This window comes from Chrysoperla carnea, chromosome 2 (genome assembly GCF_905475395.1).
Source record: "Chrysoperla carnea chromosome 2, inChrCarn1.1, whole genome shotgun sequence".
Taxonomy (NCBI): Eukaryota; Metazoa; Arthropoda; class Insecta; order Neuroptera; family Chrysopidae; genus Chrysoperla; species Chrysoperla carnea.
This window is the reverse complement of record NC_058338.1, coordinates 35635243-35648053: the sequence shown is the minus strand read 5'-3', so window position 1 is coordinate 35648053 and position 12811 is coordinate 35635243. Positions and strand designations below refer to the sequence as shown.

At 28.8% G+C, this 12811-nt stretch overlaps 2 protein-coding genes across 2 annotated transcripts; both read left to right on the top strand.

Annotated features, from left to right (window-relative positions):
- The first annotated feature begins 567 nt into the window (after positions 1 to 567).
- On the top strand, positions 568 to 8401 carry LOC123292179 (gastric triacylglycerol lipase-like). The gene is made up of 6 exons (XM_044872740.1): positions 568 to 702; positions 6069 to 6267; positions 6590 to 6951; positions 7641 to 7796; positions 7866 to 8096; positions 8232 to 8401. The coding sequence occupies exons 1-6, from the start codon at positions 583 to 585 to the stop codon at positions 8382 to 8384; spliced, it is 1221 nt and encodes a 406-aa protein (XP_044728675.1). The 5' UTR covers positions 568 to 582; the 3' UTR covers positions 8385 to 8401.
- Positions 8402 to 11390: 2989 nt separating this feature from the next.
- On the top strand, positions 11391 to 12727 carry LOC123291800 (homeobox protein extradenticle). The gene has a single exon (XM_044872216.1). The coding sequence runs from the start codon at positions 11412 to 11414 to the stop codon at positions 12498 to 12500; it is 1089 nt and encodes a 362-aa protein (XP_044728151.1). The 5' UTR covers positions 11391 to 11411; the 3' UTR covers positions 12501 to 12727.
- Positions 12728 to 12811: the final 84 nt, after the last annotated feature.

Below are 12811 nucleotides of genomic sequence, written 5' to 3'. Positions count from 1 at the left end.
TTAAGCACGTATTCTATGAGTAAAAGTCTACCTATAAAAAAATTTTGAGCCTTTAAATCAAACATTGTTGTCATGCTCATACATCCTTTAACGATGTATATCTACAAACTTTTTTAGATAAAGTGAAAGTAGATCTTTTATGATTAATTCAACATTAGCTCAATTATAATTAAAAAATTTTGATAATCGATAGATAACATCGGCGATTAACGTATAAACTTTGAATATAAATTCATATTAACATAGTTAACGTTTTGTTTAATTTTAAGTTATTGTTGGCCTTCTTAGCGAATACCACTAAAAATTTGTACTTCAAAATTTCTTCAACGCGCATCTCAAAATTATAGTAGGTATAGTATTTTAATATAAAAATTTTCATATTTTAAAATAATCACTTTGTTGTTACACATCAGTTGTAAACATTTAGCGTGCGTGTGTTGAAGTAAGCGCACTGCATAAAAAATACTATCGTTTTATATTTAATATTGTTGTTAATTTAAAAAAATTAAAATCATTTACGCATATTAAAAAATAAGTTATTAATTTTTATATCAATGAATAATTAATATATTTAATATAAAAATGTTAATTTGTTGTGTGTATGCGGTTATAATTTTAATTGGTAGGATTGTTGGTGAAGAAATTGTTAATCAAAATGTTCCAAGTGCAAATTCAACTCATCCCGAAGAGAATATGAATGTTGTAAGTAATTTATTTAAATTGAGCTTTTGTATAGAATTATATATTTTGTATTCTAGACCAGTGTTTAGTCTGAATAATGGGTCTAGCCGAAATTCTGATCCTAGATACCAGTCATGTCAACTGTTGAGATATGCTCCAAAGCACAATTTTAGTCCTCCCCGATAACTTTGATTTATGTTGACTTCGAAATGAAAGGAATTAAATTGTTTTTCTTAAATGTGATCTAATCGCCAATTAGATGAATATAAACTGAAAGTGTTAAACTTTTTAGAGTATCCACAAATTGAGAAACTTCGAAAGGAATGTTAATGGTTGTTTAAAAATGTAGAGCAAGACACCCTGTATAATGATCGCGTTAAATTCCGGATGCCACAATTCACAATCCCGCCAGAATGATATGGACTACACGTCAGGATGAGTGTTCCGGTTTATTTTCGAACTAGATACCGGTCTATAATAATAATATTAGAAACTACTGCGAACCTAATATTTGTTTGTTAATTTATTTTATTATGCATTAAATTGTAAATTTGTGCAGACAGTCGGTACTGAAATGAAGTGATAGCTCTTCTTTCTGATTTAAATTATTTTTTGGATCGTAAATCATAAATTAGAATAAAGTAAAAGTAAAACACAAAACTTACGACAATAAACTATTCCATTTTTAATTGAATACAAAATTGCTTTTTATTGCCCTGTTTTATTGTCTACTTGTCCTCCTTTATGGGGCCAGGCAAACTTTTGATTGAGTGTTCATTAAAACAAGATGTAGGTATATACGTTATCCAATAATTTTTGATTTCGACTATTTTCAGAATTTCGGACAAAAGATGCCTCTTATTATGGAGTTTGAGATAAAATTATTTTCTTATTAATTAGCCATTGATCGTCATATTAGAATAGCAAATCAATTTTCCCAGGCACAATGAAAGAAAATCCCTCATTAAACAAATTTTCCCAGAACGAAAATTTGTCAACTATGCATAATTAAATCTTATCTAAACTATTTTATATAGGTGTATTTATCAATGCCATCATAGTCTGACGGCCACTGAGACTACAAATTTTTTTTGCTCGTGCTTACATATTTTATTAAAAGAAATTGTATGATTATTGGCAAATAATAGTACAATATTGTATGTACTAGTAAGATACGCAAGCTTTGATTTTACTGCTTATGTAAGTTTCTCAGAAATACGCATTCATTACAATATTGATGATATTAAGGAAGTATGAGCATGGCAACAATCTTTGATTTAAAGGCTCAAAATTTTTTTATTAATATAATCATTGAAAATCGATATAAAAAGCATTTATCTTATGCAAAAATCTCAAAAAAGGAACAAATAAAAAAAAAAACTTTTTAAAGTGGACATATTATCCTTGACATAGAAAATAAAAAAACCAAGTGTTCCCACCCATATAAAGGATGACCAAACCGGGAAAAATTTAGGATTGAGATTATTTTTATCTAATTTTCAACATTGATGATTAAACATAAGCCTAAAATTTTTCCTTATCTACCTTGGTTTTCGAAATATCGAAAGCTGAATAATTAAAGAAAATTTTCAATATTTAGCATGTATTCTGTCATACTTGTGATATTTATATGCCTAGATGTAAATCGAACATTCTGTGTAATATATTGTGTACAAGTGCTGTTTATAAATTTTATAATATAGATATTTCTATTCAATCATCAATACTCTTACTATAGTCGTCTCTGATCATCCAATGTATTTATAAAGTTTGATTGAAATCATTAGTATTATTCAATCCTTGCATATCTCCTTAATGGTTTTATTTTGTTATAAGAACAATTTTGTTTTTTAAACAAAAAAATAAATGACGTCTAATAATAGGCATATGTGATTATGTCAATACGTATTTGATATATGTCATAATGTTAATTTGCGTCAACGTTTTAATTTTAGCGCGTCATTATTTTTTATTTTAAATAAATCATTTTTCTAATTAAAGTTGAAAGTTGAAGGGAAAATTATTGATCTTAAATCACTAACTAACAATCTAAGGCAATTAGGAAAGATATCGCGATTAAGAAAGATTTTTTCGCCAGTAATTTTTTTGTAACGAAGATTATTTTGAGTAATGTATCGTGACACATGCAAGATAACACTTTGATTTTTAATCCAGATTATAAACTACAATGATGAAATGAACACAAAAATAACTAACTCAAATGGGAAAAACCAATGTTAGCATATCTTTTATCAGACCGCCAAATCCTGCGTTTATGAGTGTCTATTTTTTTAAGTGTATTATTTTTATTTAGGTTTCGAACTTACAAAATAAAACTTCTAGCCAGAAACATCTCTCCGGAAGTGAAATTTATTTGCATTTTTTACTTTTTGGAAAATTATACATTCTATATTAAAAGAATTTATATAAAAAATACTTTTTAGAGCACAAGATTTTATTGTACTAAAAAGTAGAAAATAATTTTTTCTATGAGTCACTCATACATGACTATTCGTATAAGCTTGAGGCGCTTAATATAAAATACCGACAATGATTCGGAGTACCCCAACGTATATATGTAATTATGTTCATTCGGGTGAAATCTTGCAACTTAGATTTATGTTGAGAGCCTCAAGCTTTTACGAATAGTCATATGATTGACTCATTAAAAAAAATTATTTTCTACTTTTTAGTACAATAAAAGCTTGTGCTCTAAAGGTATTTTTGTTGGAAATGTAGCTACATAATAGAAGTGAAATAGGTAACTAAGTAATTTTTGGAACGTGAATTTTATAAAAGCAAATAAATAAATAAATAATTTCGAAAATAAATAATGTTACCGATTTCGAAAGTAGTATGTAAATACTCTTTATATGTATTATATAAATCATATAAAAATGGGGATTCCCTTTTCAAAACAAAGCACTATATGTTTGACCTATGCAATATTGCATTATTGCAATATCAGCTCATTTTTTTTCATGCTTCAGATATCTATTAAATGAAATTCCCATTTATTTATTTTTAATTTTATTTATAATTTATTTATTTGTAATTTTATTTAAAGGGGCAATGTTCAAAATATTGGATATAGGTTATTGAAGAAAAAAATAAAATTTTTGTTTTGTTATTGTAAAATTATCATCACTCATACAATTCATCAAAATTTTTGGCATTTAGATTATTATTCGTTTAAAATACAATGACCTCATGCAAAATAAAAATTTTCTGTTTTAAAAACTCGTATATCCATTATATTATATATTATTTCTCTAGCATTATTTTCAGTCACGTTTCGAGATCTTCCTTATCCCTTTCTCAGTTTCCATGATTTACCCCTCATTACTACATTCATTGTGTTCATTTTGAACACAGTTTTCATTAGTTTCACTTAAGTAGCATCTCATAGAAAAATAGTACAACAGAAAATTTTACTTACCAACAAATCTTTTTTTTACCCACTTCTAATAATCACATCGGCTTAAAATTTTTAAAATACAGAGAGCCTCGGTAATACGAATACTCGATAATCCCAACACTTTTCATCCACCCTTTCTACATCGCTTTCTACGCCTGTAAAAGTACGGCCAAAATGATATATGTCTTGTAAATTATATGCATTTTTGTATACAATCCTAGTAATCCGAACAAATCCAGTACGAAATTCGGCACCTCCTGGTTTTTAAAACTTCTTGGACAATTGAATATATCTGTTACAAATCAAAATAACAAAATTCAACACGAGCTAACAAAACCTTTTGAAATATTATTATTTTGAATTGAAAAAAGTGCATATCATATCCACCTACAATATCGCTATCTGTACTTAGCTAACTTGGTACTAAACTTAGTATACCTTGATATATATTACATATATGCATGGTATAAAAATACGGTGTGAAATACAAAGATATAACGTAGAATTAACTACATCAATAAACACAAAACTTTCATTCATGAAAGTAATTCATTCATTAAAGTAAAAGTACCTATTTAATGTGATTTTAAGATGTGATATTGTCACCCACAGTTTCAAAATCACCAAAGCGCACAACACCTTGAAAATGTTCGTTACGGAAGAACAGGTGAATAATAAATAATTATATTTAAATCAACTGTTACTTGTTCTTTTAAGTAAGGGTTTACTCTGTCTAGAAAGAGTCAACTCTCACTAATATAATCGACTTTTCCTGTAACATATTTTAATATTATAACTACCTACATTCCAGTTGAACCTTGAAAAATTATCATGTTTAAGAATTTTGAAAAACATGCGGTATTGAAAAAATAACTGCTGGTCAAGAATAATCGAGTAAAAATATAATATTATCAAAACAAACAAATTTGCGAAAAACCAAATTCAAAATTTCACATTTGAAATATGGGTAGGGAAGTGTTTTCGAGGTACACATTATTAGAGCATTTGAACTTCCAATTATAATAATGTCATTAAACAAACAAAAAATAAAAATTATTAAGTTTTTTAAAAAGCATATGAAAATTCTGTAAAATTTGTGGGCTCCCATGAATCATTGTTTATCTTATATCGAAAAGTAATAATGTGTTATAAAATGTCCCTTTAAACTCAATCAATACGAATTTTCAATCGAAGTTGAATCTGTTCGCACAAATATTTCCAACAAAAGTTAATCCCTATATATTATAAATGAGAAAGTAAGGATGTTTGTTTGTTTGTTTGTTACGCTTTCACGCAAAAACTAATGAATCGATTTGAATGAATCTTAAAAATAGTATAGCTCATACATCAGAATAACACATGAGCTATAATTTTTAAAAATATTTTTTTTTTTAATAAAAATTTAATTTAATTTGACGTTACCATAAATTACAGATATCTGAAAAATAGTCAATGTCTAAAATTTCAAGCTATCTTTTCTGATATACTCAATGTATTATGCCTATTTTACGTTTAAGAAAAATAGAAAACCGTATATATATTTTACCTGTGTAAAACAATCCCTACCATTATTTCGAGTGTTATGGAAGGGGAATAAGTGAGAGCAAGAGAGGTGGAGGCTATAACATGATGGTCTTTATCAACCTTTACTTTTAAACCCAGCGAAGTGGGCGGATGATACCTTATTACGCTAGTATTTTATATATTACTAAGCAAGTGATAATGTAAAGGATGCTTTCAGGAATTATACCATTACTATACGTTATACTTTCTCGGATTAAGTTACAGATACAAGAGATACAGCTTCTTTTATTTATTTGTCAAAATATAAAATGAGTTATAGGTACAGGATATTCTAATCATCCCAATCAAATTTTTATGAAATTTATTGAAATAATGTGATAATTTACACTGGGAACATTTCAGGATAGTAAAATTTAAAAAATTAATTACAAATAATTATTTTCAGCCAGAAATAATTACATATTATGGATATCCAGTTGAATCGCATACAATCGTTACGAAGGATCATTATATATTAACATTACATCGAATTCCATATGGAAAAACTAAAGGAAACAATAAAACACGTCAACCAGTGATTGTACAACATGCGTTTCTTGAAAGTTCGGCTGACTTTGTTGTATGCGGTGAAGAAAAGTCATTAGGTAATTTTATTTATTATATTTTATATCTATAATCATTTTTGGAATATATACTTAGCAAATTATAAATTAGAATAAAAAAACTCTAAATCTTGTCTGTTCTTGAGAGTAGAAAAGTAGGTGGAGTTCAACTTAGGACCCCCCGCTCTCTAAAATTTTCAGAATTGATTTAGACTTAGTTCAATTTCGTATAAAAAAAACCAAGCCTTTTATCCAAAGTTGCCTTGACGCTCGTACATCCTTAAAAGACTCACCTTAACATGTCTTAACACCACTTTAAATATATTCAAATTTTTTAATAAATGTAAAGTATAATTTTTTCCAGCGTTTATTTTGGCAAATAATGGCTACGATGTATGGTTAACAAATTCACGTGGTAACAAATATTCAAGACAAAATCAAGTATTAAGTACAGATGATAAGGAGTTTTGGGACTTTAGTTTTGATGAAATGGCTAAATATGATTTAACCGCAATAATTGATTATGTTGCTGATATAACATTGCAATCAGGAAATATTCAGTATATTGGACACTCAATGGGGACGACAATGTTTTTTGCATTAATGTCAGAACAGCCAGAATATAATAAGAAAATTAAAGCAATGATGGCCCTCGCTCCAGTAGCTGGACTTAAGTATATTACAAGTCCAATTTCTTATTTATCACCATTTGCAGAATACTATTACGTAATTATTCTCATATTGTGTATGACCGTGAATCACCATATTTATCTAATTATAATCATCATATCAGAAAATCCAAACTTTGGTTGCTTAATTAAGCCAAACGAAAAACTCTTTTCTAAAAACGTTTCGTATTTGGAAGAGAGAAAAAATAGGCCTTATAATTCTAGTTTAGTCTTTTATCTCTTACCAGTAACGAAGACGAGTTGTCACTAAAGTGGTGATTCTATCTCTTACCAGTAACGGAAATAAGTTGACCCAGAACTGACTTTTAAACCAAATCCTCAACTCACCTCCGATACGAACAAGTTTTGTTTGTTAAATTTTTCTGTATCTGATTTTACCTTAAAAAAGGATTAATCATTAATTAGTGGCTCAGGGCTTCTGGGGCAATCAAAAGCATTTTTACCATTGTAAATTCTCCATTGGGCAAATTTCCAAAAATGTATACATTTAAAAGCATCTGGCACTATAAGTTTCATGGTTTGGTATTTTATTTAAAAGTGGAAGTTTACTTTGCCCGAGGTCCTAAAAATATTAAAAACCAAAAGATAAACTCATTTGCAACAAAGAATTAATTCGTTTTTGCAAATTAGATTTTGTTTGGATAAATATTCAATTTCAGTTAGACCTTAGAAAACCAACCATCTTAATTCTCAATATAAACAAAAACATTTTATTCTTTTTTTCAGAGAATGTCAAACTTTTTAGGGCAATATAAATTACTAGCAGATGGTATAGTAACACAATTCCTAGCAAAATATGGATGTGAAAAAAGTGGTTTAGAGAAAATGTGTGAAAATATATTTTTCATATTTACAGGATACGATGAAAGTCAACTTGATGAAGTAAGCGTAAATTGACTGAGTCAATGATTAGTAACAATAATAAGTAATATTATAATTAATTTTTTTCAGAAAAATTTACCAGTTATACTTAGTCATTCGCCAGCGGGCACTTCAACAAAGACACTTATTCATTTTGCACAAGAAGTTCAAGCAAAAGGACGGTTTCAACACTTTGATTATGGCGAAGAAGAAAATTTAAAAAGATATGGGTCACCCAGCCCTAAAGAGTATAACTTGGGTAACGTAACTGTACCGGTGGCTGTGTTTTATGGAGATAATGATTGGTTAGCAGCTAAAAAGGTAAAATATAATCTTAATTATCTAAGAAATATAGTTTTAATCGTAGTCTAAATTCGCCCCTGATGAAAAGATTTATATAGTGTATCAAATTTTATGCAAAAAAAAACTTACTAACAGTTTATTTTTTGTTTATAGGATGTGGAAATTTCATACAATAAATTACCAAACAAAATTGAAATATATAGAGTGCCATATCCAAAATTTAATCATATCGATTTTGTATGGGCAAAAGATGCACCCAAATTATTGTATCAACGTTTATTAAAGCTAATGAGACAATTTAATTAAATAGTGTATTAATGTATTCAATTTTATTAAATGTTTTATTTTTATAAAAAGGCTCATTTCTAATTTGACAAAATATTTTTTTCTTAAAACTTAGTGTATTTATCAAAGATGTAATTTTTGTACATAAAATTGATATTGATCTTAATCAAGGTCAGTGGCGTAGTGTTACTTTGTATATCCGACAAATTCAAGACAGTTCTTATTCTATCCTTAATTAAGGTTTTCCAAGCCCTACATATACGTAAGCGCTATTTTTATTTAAACTATTTATTATTTTTGTGCATACTTATTAGGAAACAGTTTTGAATTTAGTTTTACTTTCACCCAATAATCCTCCTTAATTTTTGCAAGAAAAATAAAAGCTTATAAAAATTTCATAACTGCTAAAAATATTGTTTTTTTAAACTTTGTATTAAATTTCTATACAGAAACAACGATTAATATATAACTTTACCACCCCTAACTGCACATATTTTAATTTGTTATACAGCGTGTTTAGGGCAAGCATGGATCTAGGGTGGTGGGGCAAGCAATATACAAGTTTTTGAGAAGAATAGGAGAAAGAAAGCAAAATTTTGGATAAAGAGCCTCCGTACAAGAAAGCCCCAGGTAGATTTACAAAGACGGGGAAAAAACAGTTTCCAGAACTATAAATCCTGTTTTTAATCTGTGACTCCCACCGAAATTTATTTCTAGATCCACCCCTGGTTTCAAAATTACACGATACTATTTTAGGTATGTATTATATGTTAATATCTTTAAGTCCCTCTACCTCGGACATAAATTAGTTTGAGACATATGTTTCTATGAAATTTTTTGTTTCTATGAAATTTTTCGTTTTTTACGTTTTGTTGATTCTGTGAGGAGATATCTGTTTTTTTTCGCAACATCGGTTACTTTGTTAAAAGATATTATGATTACGTTAAAGTGAAATTATTTTAAATCCGTATTTTTTTTCTTAAAAATATGTAGAAATAAAAAATTTTTCGAAATTCACTAAGTGTCAATAGCGGATTAGCCATATAGCAAGAACAGCAAATCCTACAGACCCCACGCAATTGTAAGCCCAGCGGTGGATTAACGAAGGTCAGAAAAAAGGGGTGAAATAATCGATCAGTAAAAAAACAACAACAAAGCCTCTTTGTTGATAGAATTTGGGCGCCTAATATAATTTTACTACAGGTTCCGCGCTGGCTTAATCCGGCACTGCTAAATTTTAATATTTTTCAGTACGCCACTGATTAGTTTATATCAATTATTTGATGGACATTTTTTTTAGATGTAATCTTTTACAAGCCGTAATTTGATATTTCATTCCAAAAAAGTTTTGCGGTTTATTTTGTAATGAGAATTTTTTTAACAGTTTTCTATTACACATTCCAATTATATAAAAATTTATAAAAAATAATAAAATACTGTTACAAATTTATGAATATTTAATTGTCTTTATTATGTCAAATGTATAGTTTTATATTTTTATAGGTTTTATTTTTAAGGTTTTTCTAACGACATCAGAGAGTACGCAATATATTTAAAAGGGAAAAATTTAGTTTTCATCATCTTATGTTCACAGCACACAGAGCAAATGAACAGACGAGATGAATATATTATGCTAATTTATAATAGTGATACACACGATATTGAGTTTTATTTTAAGAGCAATTAAACAGTCCTGTGTATCCAGTATTTGATCTAAAAAATAAAATTAAATAACTCTGCACACAAGTCTTGAAATAGCAGACATTTGTGATAAGACATATTTTAATGAACAATTACAAGAGTAGATTCTTTGATAATTCACACCCTTAAACCAAAATCATAAACGTGAAAGTTTGTATATTATTTTATCTTTTCACATTAAAAACGCTTGATAGATTTTGAAAACAATGAAATAGTTAGATCAATCTAAATTACAATATTTAAGAGACAGAATTGGTATATTTTCAAAGAGATATTATATTTTAATAATTTAGGCAATCACTGTTACATAAATGCTTTGGAAGTTGCCGTAGAAAATTTAAAGCGATTATTGCATTTAATATACTTGTAAATATTTTTTCATTTTTGTAAAAAATACAAATTTAATAATATTTCGATTAAAGCCTGGGTATGTGTATAATTTTACAGTCGATCTCAGACTTTTAAGAGACAGAATTGGTATATTTTCAAAGAGATATTATATTTTAATAATTTAGGCAATCGCTGTTACATAAATGCTTTGGAAGTTGCCGTAGTTTTTTTATTTTTATAAAAAATACAAATTTAATAATATTGCGATTAAAGCCTGGGTATGTGTATAATTTTACAGTCGATTTGTACTAAATCGGTTTCCACAAAGCTTTTTAGAATAAAAGTTTTTAATCTTTTGAAATATTTTTAGAAAATATAATTGTTTTGGTACCAATCGTTTTCTCATCGAAATAATCGATATTTTTCGTAAAACATCTTTAAATAACAGTACTGCAGGTGGAATAAGGAGCTTTGAGAGAGCACTTTGTTTTCGCAAAACAAAAGATAATAGAACGAAAGAATACAGATATGAAACAAACAAAATCTATTTTTAAATTTAGTTGATTTGATGGAGACAACATATTTAACAATGAAATAAGTTTCTCATTGTTGGATACTCACCTTAATAATATTATTATCATATTCAGTGTTATTATCATTTAATGTCCTTTATTTGTATGGTTCGTACCATTTTTTCAGATAAATTTTGATTCGAATGATTCTTTATATATATTATATGAAATTATGATATTGTAGTAATAATAGTGAAATGTGCCATCTAGTATAAGACTTACAAACTATGCTACTAAAGAATTCTATATTTTTTACAGCATCTTCAGATTATTCGGTCCATTGATCTTATAGCATAGCGCTTGCGTATTTATTGCCTATATTTCCAGCAAGCTTTGTTTATTGTGTTGTCAAAATTATATTCATAGACTCCATTTTGTATATAAAACCTAGTGATAAGAAGTTGAATAAAATAATAATAGTGATAGTGTTTATAAACTAAGTGCAATGGATGATCCTGGTAGAATGATGGGCCATGGTGGCGGTGGTTTAATGCCACCACAACCGTACGGTATGACCCCACAATCGGATACACCTACGGGGGAAGGTGAAGCACGCAAACAAGATATCGGAGAAATTTTACAACAAATAATGAACATCACCGATCAAAGCCTTGATGAGGCACAAGCACGAAAACATACATTAAATTGTCATAGAATGAAACCTGCCTTATTTTCCGTACTTTGTGAAATAAAAGAAAAAACCGTGTTGTCTCTACGTAACACTCAAGAAGAGGAACCACCAGATCCTCAATTAATGCGTTTAGATAACATGCTCATTGCTGAAGGTGTTGCTGGTCCCGAAAAGGGTGGTGGCGCCGGTGCAGCAGCTTCAGCATCAGCCGCTTCTCAGGGTGGTCCAGGTCAACCTGATAACGCTATCGAGCATTCAGATTACAGAGCAAAATTGGCACAAATTCGTCAAATATATCACCAAGAACTTGAAAAGTATGAACAAGCCTGCAATGAGTTCACTACTCACGTTATGAATTTGTTGCGTGAACAATCACGTACACGCCCTATAACACCTAAAGAAATTGAACGTATGGTTCAAATCATTCATAAAAAATTCAGTTCAATTCAAATGCAGTTGAAACAATCCACTTGTGAAGCTGTTATGATACTAAGATCCCGATTCTTAGATGCTCGACGTAAACGTCGTAATTTCAGCAAACAAGCATCTGAAATATTGAATGAATACTTTTATTCACACCTATCTAACCCATATCCAAGTGAAGAAGCAAAAGAAGAACTAGCAAGAAAATGTGGCATCACTGTCAGTCAAGTTTCGAATTGGTTCGGTAATAAACGCATTCGTTATAAGAAGAATATTGGTAAAGCACAAGAGGAAGCTAACTTGTATGCTGCCAAGAAAGCAGCTGGTGCATCGCCGTATAGTGGAACAGCTACACCTATGATGTCCCCAGCTCCACCGCAAGATTCAATGGGGTATTCAATGGGATCAGCATATGATCAAGGTTCGGCTTATGACGCTAGCTGTGGCTACGATCCCATGCATCAAGAGTTATCACCCTGAGAAGAAAAGTACGATGCTACGTTGCATCATCAATACCGTTAACGCAATTGTATACTATTTAACCGTTGAAACGGTTTACTTCCGATAAGTTTTCTCATTTAAAATTATAGCAACGATTGTTATTTTTCAATATTTTATATTCTTTGAGAACAATTTCAACTAAAAACAAATTGTTTGAGAACAGTAATTTCCAATAACGGCCTATATTAAATATTAAAAATGAAAAATTTTCTTTAGATAGAAAATTTTTTTGCAATTTATTTAGCTTGTTGAACAATTTTTTCTTGCTATTTTAAAAAAAAAAAATAAGT

Excerpts from the sequence above, each read along its gene's own strand:
- LOC123292179 (XM_044872740.1), top strand. The coding sequence starts at position 583 with ATGTTAATTTGTTGTGTGTATGCGGTTATAATTTTAATTGGTAGGATT. Across the intron at positions 703-6,068 it reads CCGAAGAGAATATGAATGTT|CCAGAAATAATTACATATTA; the intron begins GTAAGTAATTTA and ends AATTATTTTCAG. Across the intron at positions 6,268-6,589 it reads CGGTGAAGAAAAGTCATTAG|CGTTTATTTTGGCAAATAAT; the intron begins GTAATTTTATTT and ends AATTTTTTCCAG.
- LOC123291800 (XM_044872216.1), top strand. The coding sequence starts at position 11,412 with ATGGATGATCCTGGTAGAATGATGGGCCATGGTGGCGGTGGTTTAATG.